This window comes from Salvelinus fontinalis, chromosome 20, assembly GCF_029448725.1.
Source record: "Salvelinus fontinalis isolate EN_2023a chromosome 20, ASM2944872v1, whole genome shotgun sequence".
NCBI classification, from domain to species: Eukaryota; Metazoa; Chordata; class Actinopteri; order Salmoniformes; family Salmonidae; genus Salvelinus; species Salvelinus fontinalis.
Genome location: NC_074684.1, coordinates 41,146,503 through 41,167,355, shown reverse-complemented (window position 1 = coordinate 41,167,355; position 20,853 = coordinate 41,146,503). Strand labels below are relative to the sequence as shown.

Below are 20,853 nucleotides of genomic sequence, written 5' to 3'. Positions count from 1 at the left end.
TAGTTAGAGCGGTGCTGTGTGTCCTGTAGTTAGAGCGGTGCTGTGTGTCCTGTAGTTAGAGCAGATCTATACTAAATCAGTGTGTGGAGGCTTTATAACCTTCTCTCTCCCTCTTTCTCTCTCCCTCTATCTCCCCCCTCTCCCCCTCTATCTCTCCCCCCCCTCTTTCTCTCTCCTCCTCTCCCCCTCTCTCTCTCCCCCCTCTATCCCCCCCCACTCCCCCTCTTTCTCTCCCCCCCCCACCCCCCCCCCCCCCCCTCCTCCCCCCCCCCCCCCCCCCCCCCCTTTTTCCCCCCCCCCCCCCCCCCCCCAGGTCCCTAGCTGATATGGATAATGATGGAAGGATGGACCAACTAGAGTTCTCTATCGCCATGAAGCTGATTAAACTGATGCTGCAGGGGCGGGGCCTTCCCCGCTCTCTACCAATCAGCATGAAACAGCCACCCACTGCCACGCCCACCTCCATTATGAAGTCATCAGCATGCTTCGGTAGGGCCAGACCGATGGTGACCTCAGTGATCAGGGCCCGTATTCATAAAGAGTCTCATTAGGAGTGTTGATCTAGGATCAGGTCATAGTCTCAGTAGGAGTGTTGATCTAGGATCAGGTCAGAGTCTCAGTAGGAGTGTTGATCTAGGATCAGGTCATAGTCTCAGTAGGAGTGTTGATCTAGGATCAGGTCATAAAGAGTCTCAGTAGGAGTGTTGATCTATGATCAGGTCATACAGAGTCTCATTAGGAGTGTTGATCTAGGATCAGGTCCCCTCTCTTATTCATTATGATATAACACTGATCCTAGATCACCACTCCTACTCTGAGATGTTTTGAGAATATGTGGGACCGCGGGATAATGTCATTCTCGCTCCCTCCACAGGTATGGGCTCGATGCCAAATCTGTTCGTCGGCATGCCCGTCCTGACCCCGATGCCCCTTAACCCCACCCTGACCTCTGTGCCCTCCCTGGTTCCCATGACGATGCCCCTGGCCAATGGCAACTCCAGCCTCCTCAACCCATCTCCGTTTAGCACCACTCCAGGTAAATATAGTGCAAAATAATACCTACCTACACACGGCTTTGAAATGTCCAATTCCAATTTAAAAAGGGGACGGGGCTAAGGGTCGGTTTGGCATTTGGCAAAAGACATAGTAGTAGACCTATAGGATTCTAGTTCTGGGTCTCAGCCACAAGTTATTCATTGAAACATTGAAATGTGAAGGGGTTAGGTATGGTACTATACAGTCTAGTATAGTAGGGAGGGGGGGGTTAGGTATGGTACTATACAGTCCAGTATAGTAGGGAGGGAGGGGTTAGGTATGGTACTATACAGTCCAGTATAGTAGGGAGGGAGGGGTTAGGTATGGTACTATACAGTCCAGTATAGTAGGGAGGGAGGGGTTAGGTATGGTACTATACAGTCCAGTATAGTAGGGAGGGAGGGGTTAGGTATGGTACTATACAGTCCAGTATAGTAGGGAGGGGGGGGGTTAGGTATGGTACTATACAGTCCAGTATAGTAGGGAGGGGGGGGTTAGGTATGGTACTATACAGTCCAGTATAGTAGGGAGGGAGGGGTAGGTATGGTACTATACAGTCCAGTATAGTAGGGAGGGAGGGGTTAGGTATGGTACTATACAGTCCAGTATAGTAGGGAGGGGGGGTAGGTATGGTACTATACAGTCCAGTATAGTAGGGAGGGGGGGGTTAGGTATGGTACTATACAGTCCAGTATAGTAGGGAGGGAGGGGTTAGGTATGGTACTATACAGTCCAGTATAGTAGGGAGGGAGGGGTTAGGTATGGTACTATACAGTCCAGTATAGTAGGGAGGGGGGGGTAGGTATGGTACTATACAGTCCAGTATAGTAGGGAGGGGGGGGTTAGGTATGGTACTATACAGTCCAGTATAGTAGGGAGGGAGGGGTTAGGTATGGTACTATACAGTCCAGTATAGTAGGGAGGGAGGGGTTAGGTATGGTACTATACAGTCCAGTATAGTAGGGAGGGAGGGGTTAGGTATGGTACTATACAGTCCAGTATAGTAGGGAGGGGGGGGTTAGGTATGGTACTATACAGTCCAGTATAGTAGGGAGGGAGGGGTTAGGTATGGTACTATACAGTCCACTATAGTAGGGAGGGGTTAGGTATGGTACTATACAGTCCAGTATAGTAGGGGGGGCTAGGTATGGTACTATACAGTCCAGTATAGTAGGGAGGGGGGGGTTAGGTATGGTACTATACAGTCCAGTATAGTAGGGAGGGGGGGGGGTAGGTATGGTACTATACAGTCCAGTATAGTAGGGAGGGAGGGGTTAGGTATGGTACTATACAGTCCAGTATAGTAGGGAGGGAGGGGTTAGGTATGGTACTATACAGTCCAGTATAGTAGGGAGGGAGGGGTTAGGTATGGTACTATACAGTCCAGTATAGTAGGGAGGGAGGGGTTAGGTATGGTACTATACAGTCCAGTATAGTAGGGAGGGAGGGGTTAGGTATGGTACTATACAGTCCAGTATAGTAGGGAGGGAGGGGTTAGGTATGGTACTATGCAGTCCAGTATAGTAGGGAGGGAGGGGTTAGGTATGGTACTATACAGTCCAGTATAGTAGGGAGGGGGGGGTTAGGTATGGTACTATGCAGTCCAGTATAGTAGGGAGGGGGGGGTTAGGTATGGTACTATACAGTCCAGTATAGTAGGGAGGGAGGGGTTAGGTATGGTACTATACAGTCCAGTATAGTAGGGAGGGAGGGGTTAGGTATGGTACTATACAGTCCACTATAGTAGGGAGGGAGGGGTTAGGTATGGTACTATACAGTCCAGTATAGTAGGGAGGGGGGGTTAGGTATGGTACTATACAGTCCACTATAGTAGGGGGGGTTAGGTATGGTACTATACAGTCCAGTATAGTAGGGAGGGGGGGGTTAGGTATGGTACTATACAGTCCAGTATAGTAGGGAGGGAGGGGTTAGGTATGGTACTATACAGTCCAGTATAGTAGGGAGGGAGGGGTTAGGTATGGTACTATACAGTCCAGTATAGTAGGGAGGGGGGGGTTAGGTATGGTACTATACAGTCCACTATAGTAGGGAGGGAGGGGTTAGGTATGGTACTATACAGTCCAGTATAGTAGGGAGGGGGGGTTAGGTATGGTACTATACAGTCCACTATAGTAGGGGGGGTTAGGTATGGTACTATACAGTCCAGTATAGTAGGGAGGGAGGGGTTAGGTATGGTACTATACAGTCCAGTATAGTAGGGAGGGAGGGGTTAGGTATGGTACTATACAGTCCAGTATAGTAGGGAGGGAGGGGTTAGGTATGGTACTATACAGTCCAGTATAGTAGGGAGGGAGGGGTTAGGTATGGTACTATACAGTCCAGTATAGTAGGGAGGGAGGGGTTAGGTATGGTACTATACAGTCCAGTATAGTAGGGAGGGAGGGGTTAGGTATGGTACTATACAGTCCAGTATAGTAGGGAGGGGGGGGGTTAGGTATGGTACTATACAGTCCAGTATAGTAGGGAGGGGGGGGGTTAGGTATGGTACTATACAGTCCAGTATAGTAGGGAGGGGGGGGGTTAGGTATGGTACTATACAGTCCAGTATAGTAGGGAGGGAGGGGTTAGGTATGGTACTATACAGTCCAGTATAGTAGGGAGGGAGGGGTTAGGTATGGTACTATACAGTCCAGTATAGTAGGGAGGGAGGGGTTAGGTATGGTACTATACAGTCCAGTATAGTAGGGGGGGTTAGGTATGGTACTATACAGTCCAGTATAGTAGGGAGGGAGGGGTTAGGTATGGTACTATACAGTCCACTATAGTAGGGAGGGGTTAGGTATGGTACTATACAGTCCAGTATAGTAGGGAGGGAGGGGTTAGGTATGGTACTATACAGTCCAGTATAGTAGGGAGGGGGGGGGTTAGGTATGGTACTATACAGTCCAGTATAGTAGAGAGGGAGGGGTTAGGTATGGTACTATACAGTCCAGTATAGTAGGGAGGGGGGGGTTAGGTATGGTACTATACAGTCCAGTATAGTAGGGAGGGAGGGGTTAGGTATGGTACTATACAGTCCAGTATAGTAGGGAGGGAGGGGTTAGGTATGGTACTATACAGTCCAGTATAGTAGGGAGGGAGGGGTTAGGTATGGTACTATACAGTCCAGTATAGTAGGGAGGGAGGGGTTAGGTATGGTACTATACAGTCCAGTATAGTAGGGAGGGAGGGGTTAGGTATGGTACTATACAGTCCAGTATAGTAGGGAGGGGGGGGTTAGGTATGGTACTATACAGTCCAGTATAGTAGGGGGGGGTTAGGTATGGTACTATACAGTCCAGTATAGTAGGGAGGGGGGGGTTAGGTATGGTACTATACAGTCCAGTATAGTAGGGAGGGGGGGGGTTAGGTATGGTACTATACAGTCCACTATAGTAGGGAGGGGTTAGGTATGGTACTATACAGTCCAGTATAGTAGGGGGGGCTAGGTATGGTACTATACAGTCCAGTATAGTAGGGGGGGCTAGGTATGGTACTATACAGTCCAGTATAGTAGGGAGGGGGGGGTTAGGTATGGTACTATACAGTCCAGTATAGTAGGGAGGGGTTAGGTATGGTACTATACAGTCCAGTATAGTAGGGAGGGGTTAGGTATGGTACTATACAGTATAGTAGGGAGGGGTTAGGTATGGTACTATACAGTATAGTAGGGAGGGAGGGGGGTAGGTATGGTACTATACAGTCCAGTATAGTAGGGAGGGGGGGGTTAGGTATGGTACTATACAGTCCAGTATAGTAGGGGGGGGTTAGGTATGGTACTATACAGTCCAGTATAGTAGGGAGGGAGGGGTAGGTATGGTACTATACAGTCCAGTATAGTAGGGAGGGAGGGGTTAGGTATGGTACTATACAGTCCAGTATAGTAGGGAGGGAGGGGTTAGGTATGGTACTATACAGTCCAGTATAGTAGGGAGGGGTTAGGTATGGTACTATACAGTCCAGTATAGTAGGGAGGGGGGGGTTAGGTATGGTACTATACAGTCCAGTATAGTAGGGAGGGGGGGGTTAGGTATGGTACTATACAGTCCAGTATAGTAGGGAGGGGGTGGGTTAGGTATGGTACTATACAGTCCAGTATAGTAGAGAGGGAGGGGTTAGGTATGGTACTATACAGTCCAGTATAGTAGGGAGGGTGGGGTTAGGTATGGTACTATACAGTCCAGTATAGTAGGGAGGGGGGGGTTAGGTATGGTACTATACAGTCCAGTATAGTAGGGAGGGAGGGGTTAGGTATGGTACTATACAGTCCAGTATAGTAGGGGGGGCTAGGTATGGTACTATACAGTCCAGTATAGTAGGGAGGGGGGGGTTAGGTATGGTACTATACAGTCCAGTATAGTAGGGGGGGCTAGGTATGGTACTATACAGTCCAGTATAGTAGGGAGGGGGGGGTTAGGTATGGTACTATACAGTCCAGTATAGTAGGGAGGGGTTAGGTATGGTACTATACAGTCCAGTATAGTAGGGAGGGGGGGGTTAGGTATGGTACTATACAGTCCAGTATAGTAGGGAGGGAGGGGTTAGGTATGGTACTATACAGTCCACTATAGTAGGGAGGGGGGGGTTAGGTATGGTACTATACAGTCCAGTATAGTAGGGGGGGAGGGGTTAGGTATGGTACTATACAGTCCAGTATAGTAGGGAGGGTGGGGTTAGGTATGGTACTATACAGTCCAGTATAGTAGGGAGGGGGGGGTTAGGTATGGTACTATACAGTCCAGTATAGTAGGGAGGGAGGGGTTAGGTATGGTACTATACAGTCCAGTATAGTAGGGAGGGAGGGGTTAGGTATGGTACTATACAGTCCAGTATAGTAGGGAGGGTGGGGTTAGGTATGGTACTATACAGTCCAGTATAGTAGGGAGGGAGGGGTTAGGTATGGTACTATACAGTCCAGTATAGTAGGGAGGGAGGGGTTAGGTATGGTACTATACAGTCCAGTATAGTAGGGGGGGCTAGGTATGGTACTATACAGATCAGTATAGTAGGGAGGGGGGGGTTAGGTATGGTACTATACAGTCCACTATAGTAGGGAGGGGTTAGGTATGGTACTATACAGTCCAGTATAGTAGGGGGGGAGGGGTTAGGTATGGTACTATACAGTCCAGTATAGTAGGGAGGGAGGGGTTAGGTATGGTACTATACAGTCCAGTATAGTAGGGAGGGAGGGGTTAGGTATGGTACTATACAGTCCAGTATAGTAGGGAGGGAGGGGTTAGGTATGGTACTATACAGTCCAGTATAGTAGGGAGGGAGGGGTTTAGGTATGGTACTATACAGTCCAGTATAGTAGGGAGGGGGGGGGTTAGGTATGGTACTATACAGTCCAGTATAGTAGGGAGGGGGGGGGTTAGGTATGGTACTACACAGTCCAGTATAGTAGGGAGGGAGGGGTTTAGGTATGGTACTATACAGTCCAGTATAGTAGGGAGGGAGGGGTTAGGTATGGTACTATACAGTCCAGTATAGTAGGGAGGGAGGGGTTTAGGTATGGTACTATACAGTCCAGTATAGTAGGGAGGGGGGGGTTAGGTATGGTACTATACAGTCCAGTATAGTAGGGGGGGTTAGGTATGGTACTATACAGTCCAGTATAGTAGGGAGGGAGGGGTTAGGTATGGTACTATACAGTCCAGTATAGTAGGGAGGGAGGGGTTAGGTATGGTACTATACAGTCCAGTATAGTAGGGAGGGAGGGGTTAGGTATGGTACTATACAGTCCAGTATAGTAGGGAGGGGGGGGGTTAGGTATGGTACTATACAGTCCAGTATAGTAGGGAGGGAGGGGTTAGGTATGGTACTATACAGTCCACTATAGTAGGGAGGGAGGGGTAGGTATGGTACTATACAGTCCAGTATAGTAGGGAGGGGGGGGGTTAGGTATGGTACTATACAGTCCAGTATAGTAGGGAGGGAGGGGTTAGGTATGGTACTATACAGTCCACTATAGTAGGGAGGGAGGGGTAGGTATGGTACTATACAGTCCACTATAGTAGGGAGGGAGGGGTTAGGTATGGTACTATACAGTCCAGTATAGTAGGGAGGGAGGGGTTAGGTATGGTACTATACAGTCCACTATAGTAGGGAGGGAGGGGTTAGGTATGGTACTATACAGTCCAGTATAGTAGGGAGGGAGGGGTTAGGTATGGTACTATACAGTCCAGTATAGTAGGGAGGGAGGGGTTAGGTATGGTACTATACAGTCCAGTAAATTAGGGAGGGGTTAAGTATGCATCATTGGTACTGGTTACGTTTTGTCTCTTGGGTTGTAGTCTATCTGGGATGTAATCAGACCTGATATATATATACTGGCTGTTAGGATGTAATCAGACCTGATATATATATACTGGCTGTTAGGATGTAATCAGACCTGATATATATATACTGGCTGTTAGGATGTAATCAGACCTGATACATATATACTGGCTGTTAGGATGTAATCAGACCTGATACATATATACTGGCTGTTAGGATGTAATCAGACCCGATATATATATACTGTCTGTTAGGATGTAATCAGACCTGATACATATATACTGTCTGTTAGGATGTAATCAGACCTGATATATATATATATATATACTAGCTGTTAGGATGTAATCAGACCTGATATATATATACTGTCTGTTAGGATGTAATCAGACCCGATATATATATACTGTCTGTTAGGATGTAATCAGACCTGATATATATATACTGTCTGTTAGGATGTAATCAGACCTGATATATATATATATATACTAGCTGTTAGGATGTAATCAGACCTGATATATATATATATATACTAGCTGTTAGGATGTAATCAGACCTGATATATATATATATATACTGGCTGTTAGGATGTAATCAGACCTGATATATATATACTGTCTGTTAGGATGTAATCAGACCTGATATATATATACTGTCTGTTAGGATGTAATCAGACCTGATATATATATATATATACTGGCTGTTAGGATGTAATCAGACCTGATATATATATATATATATACTGGCTGTTAGGATGTAATCGACTTCAGTATTACTTACTAAAACTGTTGTTTCACGAAGGTATTTCTTATTTCATTTAGTTGGGATTATTTTGCTCTTACTGTAGTAGTGTAGGCCTCTCCCGACCGGTCATGTTGTAATGCGCCAACGGACACTGCATAGCAAAAAAAACTCACAGGCAGTCCTTTCGAACTTCTGACTAAGTGCGAGACCTGGGGGCCAGCGCAATAGCTCCATTTCTCTTCGGAAACCATTTTACTGTAGCAGAACACAGCAGTGGTCTCTCGCATCGGAACAAGGCTCTTCACTCAGTGGTGAATCCACAGTACACTTTTTTTCTTTGAGGACAAGTCAAAAAAGATGTAACCCACAAATGTGTGCTTAGGTTTTTTTTGCCAAACTAACAATGTCTTACTGTATTTAAATTATTTTATTTTATTTCAACTAACTTATGTTTTAATTCAATTAAGCAAGCTATGTTGCTATAGATGCAGGTTTAGTACCTGTGCTGGCCTTGACTGGGAGACTCATGAGATGACTGTAGGTTTTATTTTTTTCTCCCTCTAAAAACAGAAATAAATCATTCTAAATAACAAACTGGCTATATTTACAAATTAGTAACCATGTCTCACCCCATGTTCAGGAATGGCCTCTTTCACGCTCATTTTACGTTATTTGAAAACGAAATAATCTCCAGTATAATTTTTTTTTAATAAAGAGTTTATTATTAATTTAGAAATATATATAAAAGCTCCTTGAATATTCTCACAGGTGTATTATTAACCCTGTTATTAAGGGGCCACCCGGGTGGCGCAGTGGTCTAGGACATCGCATCGCAGTGCTAGCTGCGCCACCAGAGTCTCTGGGTTCGCGCCCAGGCTGGGCCTCCCGGGTGGCGCAGTGGTCTAGGGCATCGCATCGCAGTGCTAGCTGCGCCACCAGAGTCTCTGGGTTCGCGCCCAGGCTGGGCCACCCGGGTGGCGCAGTGGTCTAGGGCATCGCATCGCAGTGCTAGCTGCGCCACCAGAGTCTCTGGGTTCGCGCCCAGGCTGGGCCTCCCGGGTGGCGCAGTGGTCTAGGACATCGCATCGCAGTGCTAGCTGCGGGCATCGTATCGCAGTGCTAGCTGCGCCACCAGAGTCTCTGGGTTCGCGCCCAGGCTGGGCCACCCGGGTGGCGCAGTGGTCTAGGGCATCGCATCGCAGTGCTAGCTGCGCCACCAGAGTCTCTGGGTTCGCGCCCAGGCTGGGCCTCCCGGGTGGCGCAGTGGTCTAGGGCATCGCATCGCAGTGCTAGCTGCGCCACCAGAGTCTCTGGGTTCGCGCCCAGGCTGGGCCTCCCGGGTGGCGCAGTGGTCTAGGGCATCGCATCGCAGTGCTAGCTGCGCCACCAGAGTCTCTGGGTTCGCGCCCAGGCTGGGCCTCCCGGGTGGCGCAGTGGTCTAGGGCATCGCATCGCAGTGCTAGCTGCGCCACCAGAGTCTCTGGGTTCGCGCCCAGGCTGGGCCTCCCGGGTGGCGCAGTGGAATCCATTAGTGCCAAGATAATGGAATTCATTGCCCTTGACAATCAACCGTCCTCTGTCGTGGATGATGTTGGCTTTCGCCGACTAGTCGAACACCGGTACATATGTTGCCCTACCAGAGTTACACAGTGCGTCACTGCTGTTAGCTTCATGATATATTATGGAATGGTGTTTGCGTGTCAAAAAAGATCCATGTCAAATAACACTATTTGTGTATTTATCCTTTATTTAACAGTGTTTAACGAGGTAAGTCAGTTAAGAACAAATTCTTATTTACAAATTGATGGACTGCCCCGGACGACGCTGGGCAAATTGATGGCCTGCCCTATGGGACTCCCAATCACGGCCGGATGTGATACAGATGCAGAGCCACTGTGCCGTTCGGGAGCCCTAATCTTTTCCCCCCAACACCACTTTCAATCAATTTGTTTCGCAGAACCTCATGCCAAATTGAGTCACAAGCTTTTTTTTTTATCAACAAAGCATGAGGAGACTTTGCCTTTGTTTTTGTTTTGTTTTGTTTGTTTGTTTGTCAATTAGGGTGTGCAGGGTGAATACGTGGTCTGTCGTACGGTAATCTGGTCAGTACATTGTTGTCACTGGCGAAATGTACTATTCTGCTGTTAATGATAATGCAGAGGATTTATTTCCACGGTAGTTATTGAGGTCAAATTTGTCTTTTGTGGATTGGGGTGATCAGTCCTTGGTTTCAAAATATTGGGGAAGATGCCAAAGCTGAGGATGATAAAGAGTTTAAGTATAGCCAATTAGAAATGGTGGTCTTTATTTTATAATTTCATCATCATCACAAGCCTATTTCAAAAATCCAAATCATATAACACTTTATTAGATCTTACAGGGAAAGGCTTACTTACAAGCCCTTAACCAACAATGAAGTTTAAAAATAATGAATAAGAAATAAAAGTAACAATTAGTTAAAGAGTAGCAGTAAAATAACAATATTGAGACTATATATACAGGGGGTACTGGTACAGAGTCAATGTGTGGAGGCACTGGTTAGTCCAGGTTTAGGTTGGAGAATCCAGTGGGTTCTGTAATCTTTAATAGTTGTTTTAAATATTTGTAATTGATGATGTTTATGTTTTTGCTGTTTGTTCTTTGTTATAAAGCCAAAAAGATTGGAGAAGTGGTTTACCCATACATCTCCGTTCTCGATAGATAACTCTCTCTCTCTCTCTCCCTCTCTCGCTCTCTCTCCTCTCCCCCTCTGTATCTCTCTCTCCTCTCCCCCTCTCTCTCTCCTCGCTCTCTCACCTTCTCTTCTGCTCTCCTCTTCCGCTCTCTCTCTCCCTCCCTCCAGCACTCCCTCTGTCCTGCTTCTCCTCTCCAATGGCATTCTCTCCATCCGCTGGGATCTCCAAGGCTAACTCCCTATTGGATCTGTCCTCTAGCAGGTAACAACAGGCTAACTCCCTATTGGATCTGTCCTCTAGCAGGTAACAACAGGCTAACTCCCTATTGGATCTGTCCTCTAGCAGGTAACAACAGGCTAACTCCCTATTGGATCTGTCCTCTAGGAGGAAGTGAAAGTGTATAAACATCAGTAGACAGTCTGACTCACCTCACCTGTACTGTGTCGGTATTACCAACATAGGTGTGTGTGTGTGTGTGTGTGTGTGTGTGTGTGTGTGTGTGTGTGTGTGTGCGCGTGTACGTTTATGCGCACGCACGCCAGGGTTAGCACTGTCGGTAAAAAATTGAAAAGCGCAAAAAAACAATTGTTGGGGAGAAGAAGAAATACTGAAATACATAATGCTTTATAGCCTCTACACTGATGGACATAATGCTTTATAGCCTCTACACTGATGGACATAATGCTTCATAGCCTCTACACTGATGGACATAATGCTTTATAGCCTCTACACTGATGGACATAATGCTTTATAGCCTCTACACTGATGGACATAATGCTTTATAGGCTCTACACTGATGGACATAATGCTTTATAGCCTCTACACTGATGGACATAATGCTTTATAGCCTCTACACTGATGGACATAATGCTTTACACCATCTTCACTGATGGACATAATGCTTTATAGCCTCTACACTGATGGACATAATGCTTTATAGCCTCTACGCTGATGGACATAATGCTTTACACCATCTACACTGATGGACATAATGCTTTATAGCCTCTACACTGATGGACATAATGCTTTACACCATCTACACTGATGGACATAATGCTTTATAGCCTCTACACTGATGGACATAATGCTTTATAGCCTCTACACTGATGGACATAATGCTTTATAGCCTCTACACTGATGGACATAATGCTTTATAGCCTCTACACTGATGGACATAATGCTTTATAGCCTCTACACTGATGGACATAATGCTTTATAGCCTCTACACTGATGGACATAATGCTTCATAGCCTCTACACTGATGGACATAATGCTTTATAGCCTCTACACTGATGGACATAATGCTTTATAGGCTCTACACTGATGGACATAATGCTTTATAGCCTCTACACTGATGGACATAATGCTTTATAGCCTCTACACTGATGGACATAATGCTTTACACCATCTTCACTGATGGACATAATGCTTTATAGCCTCTACACTGATGGACATAATGCTTTATAGCCTCTACGCTGATGGACATAATGCTTTACACCATCTACACTGATGGACATAATGCTTTATAGCCTCTACACTGATGGACATAATGCTTTACACCATCTACACTGATGGACATAATGCTTTATAGCCTCTACACTGATGGACATAATGCTTTATAGCCTCTACACTGATGGACATAATGCTTTATAGCCTCTACACTGATGGACATAATGCTTTATAGCCTCTACACTGATGGACATAATGCTTTATAGCCTCTACACTGATGGACATAATGCTTTATAGCCTCTACACTGATGGACATAATGCTTTATAGCCTCTACACTGATGGACATAATGCTTTATAGCCTCTACACTGATGGACATAATGCTTTACACCATCTACACTGATGGACATAATGCTTTATAGCCTCTACACTGATGGACATAATGCTTTACAACATCTACACTGATGGACATAATGCTTTATAGCCTCTACACTGATGGACATAATGCTTTATAGCCTCTACACTGATGGACATAATGCTTTATAGCCTCTACACTGATGGACATAATGCTTTATAGCCTCTACACTGATGGACAAAATGCTTTATAGCCTCTACACTGATGGACATAATGCTTTATAACCTCTACACTGATGGACATAATGCTTTATAGCCTCTACACTGATGGACATAATGCTTTATAGCCTCTACACTGATGGACATAATGCTTTATAACCTCTACACTGATGGACATAATGCTTTATAGCCTCTACACTGATGGACATAATGCTGCTGCTACTGCATCTCATACAGAGCTGCTGCTACTGCATCTCATACAGAGCTGCTGCTACTGCATCTCATACAGAGCTGCTGCTACTGCATCTCATACAGAGCTGCTGCTACTGCATCTCATACAGAGCTACTGCTACTGCATCTCATACAGAGCTACTGCTACTGCATCTCATACAGAGCTGCTGCTACTGCATCTAAGACAGAGCTCCTGCTACTGTATCTAAGACAGAGCTGCTGCTACTGCATCTCAGACAGAGCTGCTGCTACTGCATCTCAGACAGAGCTCCTGCTACTGCATCTCAGACAGAGCTGCTGCTACTGCATCTCAGACAGAGCTCGTGCTACTGCATCTAAGACAGAGCTGCTGCTACTGCATCTCATACAGAGCTGCTGCTACTGCATCTCATACAGAGCTGCTGCTACTGCATCTCATACAGAGCTGCTGCTACTGCATCTCAGACAGCTGCTTCTACTGCATCTCAGACAGAGCTGCTGCTACTGTATCTCAGACAGAGCTGCTGCTACTGCATCTCATACAGAGCTGCTGCTACTGCATCTCATACAGAGCTGCTGCTACTGCATCTCATACAGAGCTGCTGCTACTGCATCTCATACAGAGCTGCTGCTACTGCATCTCATACAGAGCTGCTGCTACTGCATCTCAGACAGAGCTGCTGCTACTGCATCTCATACAGAGCTTCTGCTAATGCATCTAAGACAGAGCTGCTGCTACTGCATCTCATACAGAGCTTCTCCTACTACTGCATCTCATACCTACTGCATCTCATACAGAGCTGCTGCTACTGCATCTCATACAGAGCTGCTGCTACTGCATCTCATACAGAGCTGCTGCTACTGCATCTCATACAGAGCTGCTGCTACTGCATCTCATACAGAGCTGCTGCTACTGCATCTCATACAGAGCTGCTGCTACTGCATCTCATACAGAGCTGCTGCTACTGCATCTCATACAGAGCTGCTGCTACTGCATCTCAGACAGAGCTGCTGCTACTGCATCTCAGACAGAGCTGCTGCTACTGCATCTCATACAGAGCTTCTGCTACTGCATCTAAGACATAGCTGCTGCTACTGCATCTCATACAGAGCTTCTGCTACTGCATCTCATACCTACTGCATCTCATACAGAGCTGCTGCTACTGCATCTCATACAGATCTGCTGCTACTGCATCTCAGACAGAGCTGCTGCTACTGTATCTAAGACAGAGCTGCTGCTACTGCATCTCATACAGAGCTGCTGCTACTGCATCTCAGACAGAGCTGCTGCTACTGCATCTCATACCTACTGCATCTTATACAGAGCTGCTGCTACTGCACCTCAGACAGAGCTGCTGCTACTGCACCTCAGACAGAGCTGCTGCTACTGCACCTCAGACAGAGCTGCTGCTACTGCACCTCAGACAGAGCTGCTGCTACTGCACCTCAGACAGAGCTGCTGCTACTGTATCTAAGACAGAGCTGCTGCTACTGCATCTCATACAGAGCTGCTGCTACTGCATCTCAGACAGAGCTGCTGCTACTGTATCTAAGACAGAGCTGCTGCTACTGCATCTCATACAGAGCTGCTGCTACTGCATCTCAGACAGAGCTGCTGCTACTGCATCTCATACCTACTGCATCTTATACAGAGCTGCTGCTACTGCACCTCAGACAGAGCTGCTGCTACTGCACCTCAGACAGAGCTGCTGCTACTGCACCTCAGACAGAGCTGCTGCTACTGCACCTCAGACAGAGCTGCTGCTACTGTATCTAAGACAGAGCTGCTGCTACTGCATCTCATACAGAGCTGCTGCTACTGCATCTCAGACAGAGCTGCTGCTACTGCATCTCATACAGAGCTGCTGCTACTGCATCTCATACAGAGCTGCTGCTACTGCATCTCAGACAGAGCTGCTGCTACTGCATCTCATACCTACTGCACCTAAGACAGAGCTGCTGCTACTGCACCTAAGACAGAGCTGCTGCTACTGCACCTAAGACAGAGCTGCTGCTACTGCACCTCAGACAGAGCTTCTGCTACTGCACCTCAGACAGAGCTGCTGCTACTGCACCTCAGACAGAGCTGCTGCTACTGCATCTAGGACAGAGCTGCTGCTACTGCATCTAGGACAGAGCTGCTGCTACTGCATCTCATACAGAGCTGCTGCTACTGCATCTCATACCTACTGCATCTCATACAGAGCTTCTGCTACTGCATCTCATACAGAGCTGCTGCTACTGCATCTCATACCTACTGCATCTCATACAGAGCTGCTGCTACTGCATCTCAGACAGAGCTGCTGCTACTGCATCTCAGACAGAGCTGCTGCTACTGCATCTCATACAGGGCTCCTGCTACTGCATCTCATACCTACTGCATCTCATACAGAGCTGCTGCTACTGCATCTCATGCCTACTGCATCTCATACAGAGCTGCTGCTACTGCATCTCATACAGAGCTGCTGCTACTGCATCTCATGCCTACTGCATATCATACAGAGCTGCTGCTACTGCATATCATACAGAGCTGCTGCTACTGCATCTCATACAGAGCTGCTGCTACTGCATCTCATGCCTACTGCATCTCATACAGAGCTTCTGCTACTGCATCTCATACAGAGCTGCTGCTACTGCATCTCATACCTACTGCATCTCATACAGAGCTGCTGCTACTGCATCTCATACAGAGCTGCTGCTACTGCATCTCATACAGAGCTGCTCCTACTGCATCTCATACCTACTGCATCTCATACAGAGCTTCTGCTACTGCATCTCATACAGAGCTGCTGCTACTGCATCTCATACCTACTGCATCTCATACAGAGCTTCTGCTACTGCATCTCATACCTACTGCACCTCAGACAGAGCTCCTGCTACTGCATCTCATACCGAGCTGCTGCTACTGCATCTCATGCCTACTGCATCTCATACAGAGCTGCTGCTACTGTATCTCAGACAGAGCTGCTGCTAGTGCATCTCAGACAGAGCTGCTGCTGCTACTGCATCTCATACCTACTGCATCTTATACAGAGCTGCTGCTACTGCATCTCAGACAGAGCTGATGCTACTGCATCTCAGACAGAGCTGCTGCTACTGCATCTCAGACAGAGCTGCTGCTACTGTATCTCATACCTACTGCATCTCATACCTACTGCATCTCATACAGGGCTGCTGCTACTGCATCTCATACCTACTGCATCTTATACAGAGCTTCTGCTACTGCATCTCATACATACTGAATCTTATACAGAGCTGATGCTACTGCATCTCATACCTACTGCATCTGAGACAGAGCTGCTGCTACTGCATCTCATATCTACTGCATCTTATACAGAGCTGCTGCTACTGCATCTCATACAGAGCTTCTACTACTGCATCTCATACCTACTGCATCTCATACAAAGCTGCTGATACTGCATCTCATACCTACTGCATCTCATACAGAGCTGCTGATACTGCATCTCATACAGAGCTGCTGCTACTGCATCTCATACCCACTGCATCTCATACAGAGCTTCTACTACTGCATCTCATACCTACTGCATCTCATACAGAGCTGCTGATACTGCATCTCATACCTACTGCATCTCATACCTACTGCATCTCATACAGAGCTACTGCATCTCATACAGAGCTGCTGCTACTGCATCTCATATCTACTGCATCTCATACAGAGCTTCTGCTACTGCATCTCATACCCACTGCATCTTATACAGAGCTGCTGCTACTGCGTCTCATACCTACTGCCTCTCATACAGCAAATGTCAAGGCAGAAGGCAGGCGTCAACACATCCCACACCACTTTGCGATGAGCAGGAGGCAGTATGAAAAGGTTTGAAACCGGAACGTTTTACTACATATGATGAGTCATGTCCCCTCGCTTCATCTAGACAAAATCAAACCATATCCTCGGAGGCAATTATTTTATCTCAACTTTCTTTCATTGTCCAGTAGCCAAAGGCACTATCCTAGTCATGTTATCAACCCATAGTAGGTGTTACACAAGCTAGTGATTTTTTGCTATTTGTTGCTCGTTTTGTTGGCTGAGGAAAAATACATGTGGCCGGTTATTGGAACATCCTCACCAGAATTCGGTAAGAAAGACCTTCCTGCATCCTGGACATGTTCTGTTAAGACCAGAAAGTAAATGTGATGTCATTCTGAGCACCGTGGAGGGACAGCAGGTTACCCTCCCAGTGCGGTGGAGAGACAGCAGGTTACCCTCCCAATGTGGTGGAGAGACAGCAGGTTACCCTCCCAATGCAGTGGAGAGACAGCAGGTTACCCTCCCAATGCAGTGGAGAGACAGCAGGTTACCCTCCCAATGCGGTGGAGAGACAGCAGGTTACCCTCCCAATGCGGTGGAGAGACAGCAGGTTACCCTCCCAATGCAGTGGAGAGACAGCAGGTTACCCTCCCAATGCGGTGAAGGGACAGCAGGTTACCCTCCCAATGCAGTGGAGAGACAGCAGGTTACCCTCCCAATGCGGTGAAGGGACAGCAGGTTACCCTCCCAACGCGGTGAAGAGACAGCAGGTTACCCTCCCAATGCGGTGGAGAGACAGCAGGTTACCCTCCCAATGCGGTGGAGAGACAGCAGGTTACCCTCCCAATGCGGTGGAGAGACAGCAGGTTACCCTCCCAATGCGGTGGAGAGACAGCAGGTTACCCTCCCAATGCGGTGGAGAGACAGCAGGTTACCCTCCCAATGCGGTGAAGGGACAGCAGGTTACCCTCCCAACGCGGTGGAGAGACAGCAGGTTACCCTCCCAACGCGGTGGAGAGACAGCAGGTTACCCTCCCAATGTGGTGGAGAGACAGCAGGTTACCCTCCCAATGCGGTGGAGAGACAGCAGGTTACCCTCCCAACGCGGTGGAGAGACAGCAGGTTACCCTCCCAACGCGGTGGAGAGACAGCAGGTTACCCTCCCAACGCGGTGGAGAGACAGCAGGTTACCCTCCCAACGCGGTGGAGAGACAGCAGGTTACCCTCCCAACGCGGTGGAGAGACAGCAGGTTACCCTCCCAACGCGGTGGAGAGACAGCAGGTTACCCTCCCAACGCGGTGGAGGGACAGCAGGTTACCCTCCCAACGTGGTGGAGGGACAGCAGGTTACCCTCCCAACGTGGTGGAGGGACAGCAGGTTACCCTCCCAATGCGGTGGAGAGACAGCAGGTTACCCTCCCAATGCGGTGGAGAGACAGCAGGTTACCCTCCCAATGTGGTGGAGGGACAGCAGGTTACCCTCCCAATGCGGTGAAGAGACAGCAGGTTACCCTCCCAACGCGGTGGAGAGACAGCAGGTTACCCTCCCAATGCAGTGAAGGGACAGCAGGTTACCCTCCCAATGCAGTGAAGGGACAGCAGGTTACCCTCCCAATGCGGTGGAGGGACAGCAGGTTACCCTCCCAATGTGGTGGAGGGACAGCAGGTTACCCTCCCAATGCAGTGAAGGGACAGCAGGTTACCCTCCCAACGCGGTGGAGAGACAGCAGACAGAGTCCTCCAGATCAGAGGCAGTAGGGATGACCAGGGATGTTCTCTGTTTAGTGAGTCCTCCAGATCAGAGGCAGTAGGGATGACCGGGGATGTTCTCTGTTTAGTGAGTCCTCCAGATCAGAGGCAGTAGGGATGACCGGGGATGTTCTCTGTTTAGTGAGTCCTCCAGATCAGAGGCAGTAGGGATGACCAGGGATGTTCTCTGTTTAGTGAGTCCTCCAGATCAGAGGCAGTAGTGTTGACCAGCGATGTTCTCTGTTTAGTGAGTCCTCCAGATCAGAGGCAGTAGGGATGACCAGGGATGTTCTCTGTTTAATGAGTCCTCCAGATCAGAGGCAGTAGGGATGACCTCTGTTTAGTGAGTCCTCCAGATCAGAGGCAGTAGAGATGACCAGGGATGTTCTCTGTTTAGTGAGTCCTCCAGATCAGAGGCAGTGGGGATGACCAGGGATGAACTGAATTGGACCATTTTCCTGTCAAAATGTAATGAGTACTTTTAGGTGTCAGGGAAAATGTATGATGTAAAAAGTACATTGTTTTTTTTTTGGAATTTAGTAAAGCAAAAGTACAGATTGCCCCCCAAAAATGACCTAAGTAGTACTTTAAAGTATTTAAAGTATTTTTACTTAAGTACTTTACACCACTGGCAACTGGTTGAAATTGCTAAGTTTCTCACAGAAAGCTTGAAGGTAATTGGACATCATAAAACACTAGGTCTGTAATATTCCTCTCTTCTGCCAGACTGGGCTCTGCTTTTTTCTGAAATCAATCTGTATAACATAATCTCTCTCTCTCCCCTCTCCCTCTCCATCTCTGTCTTCTCCCCCCCCCTCTCTCTCTCTCTCTCCCCTCTCCCTCTCCATCTCTGTCTTCTCCCCCCCCCCCTCTCTCTCTCTCCCTCTCTCTCCTTCTCCCCCCCCTCTCTCTCTCTCCCTCTCTCTCCTTCTCCCCCCCTCTCTCTCTCCCGCTCTCTCCTTCTCCCCCCCCCTCTCTCTCTCTCTCTCTCCCCTCTCCCTCTCCATCTCTGTCTTCTCCACCCCCCTCTCTCTCTCTCTCTCTCTCCCTCTCTCTCCTTCTCCCCCCCTCTCTCTCTCTCTCCCTCTCTCTCTCCTTCTCCCCCCCTCTCTCTCTCCTTCTCCCCCCCTCTCTCTCTCCCTCTCTCTCCTTCTCCCCCCCCCCCCCCTCTCTCTCTCCCTCTCTCTCCTTCTCCCCCCCCCCTCTCTCTCCCTCTCTCTCCTTCTCCCCTCTCCAGTTCTAACTCCTCCTCCACCACCTCCCTGGCCAGTAACTCTCCCAAGACGTGCTCTTGTGATTGGTCCGTTCCCCAGTCCACCAGGCTGAAGTACAGACAACAGTTTAATGGTCTGGACAAGCTGATGAGTGGATACCTCTCTGGTGGGTTACATCTACTTGTCTCTTCTCTCTCTCTCGCTCTTCTCTCTCTCTCTCTCTCTCCTTTCGCTCTCTCTTCTCTCGCTCTTCTCTCCCTATCCTTTTACTCTCTCTTCTCTCGCTCTTCTCTCTCTCTCACTCTTCTCTCTCTCTCACTCTTCTCTCTCTCTCTCTCTCTCTCTCTTCTCTCTCTCTTCTCTCTCTTTCTTTCTCTCTCTCTCTCTCTCTCTCCTTTCGCTCTCTCTTCTCTCGCTCTTCTCTCTCTCTCTCTCCTCTCTCTCTCCTCTACTCTCTCGTTTCTCTCTCGTCTCTCTCTCCTCTCTTTATCTTCTCTCGTCTCTCTCTCTCCTCTCTTTCTCTTCTCTCTCCAACCCGATGAGTGAATACTTCTCTGGTGGTTACAACTAATGTTCCTGACCCCTCGACCGTACACAACCACCTAACCGTACCTGATGTAGAGAGGAACGTGTTTATTAACTTGTCTTCCAAGAGATGCTGAACGTCCTCTCTACATCGGTTGACTGATGGTTGGAGAACGAGGCAGAGCTTCCTTCTCTTGGCCCCTGTTGGTTGTACACTGAACAACAACAAAAAAACGCAACATACAACAATTTCAAAGATTTTACTGAGTTACAGTTCATATAAGGAAATCAGTCCATTTAAATTAATTAATTAGGCCCTAATCTATGGATTTCACATGACTGGGAATAGATATATTTAAAAAAAGGTAGAGATGTGGATCAACCACACTGGCCCCCAAATACGTGTATTTCAGAAAACCAGTCCGTATCTGGCGTGACCATTTGCCTCACGCAGCGCGAAACATCTCCTTCACATAGAGTTGATCAGGCTGTTGATTGGTTCCTGTGGAATGTTGTCCCACTCCTCTTCAATGACTGTGTGCGAAGTTACTGGATATTGGCGGGAACTGGAACACGCTGTCGTACACGTCGATCCAGAGCATCCCAAACATGCTCAAATGGGTGACATGTCTGGTGAG

At 47.8% G+C, this 20,853-nt stretch overlaps 1 protein-coding gene across 1 annotated transcript in view; it reads left to right on the top strand.

Moving 5' to 3' along the window:
- LOC129817899 (intersectin-2-like) overlaps nucleotides 1-20,853 on the top strand; it is a 104,415-nt gene that overhangs the window by 3,293 nt on the left and 80,269 nt on the right. The window contains exons 2-5 of the mRNA XM_055873497.1: nucleotides 314-489; nucleotides 875-1,036; nucleotides 10,895-10,988; nucleotides 19,714-19,856. Coding sequence (XP_055729472.1) covers nucleotides 314-489; nucleotides 875-1,036; nucleotides 10,895-10,988; nucleotides 19,714-19,856 — 575 coding nt within the window. The remainder of the gene's footprint in view (nucleotides 1-313; nucleotides 490-874; nucleotides 1,037-10,894; nucleotides 10,989-19,713; nucleotides 19,857-20,853) is intronic.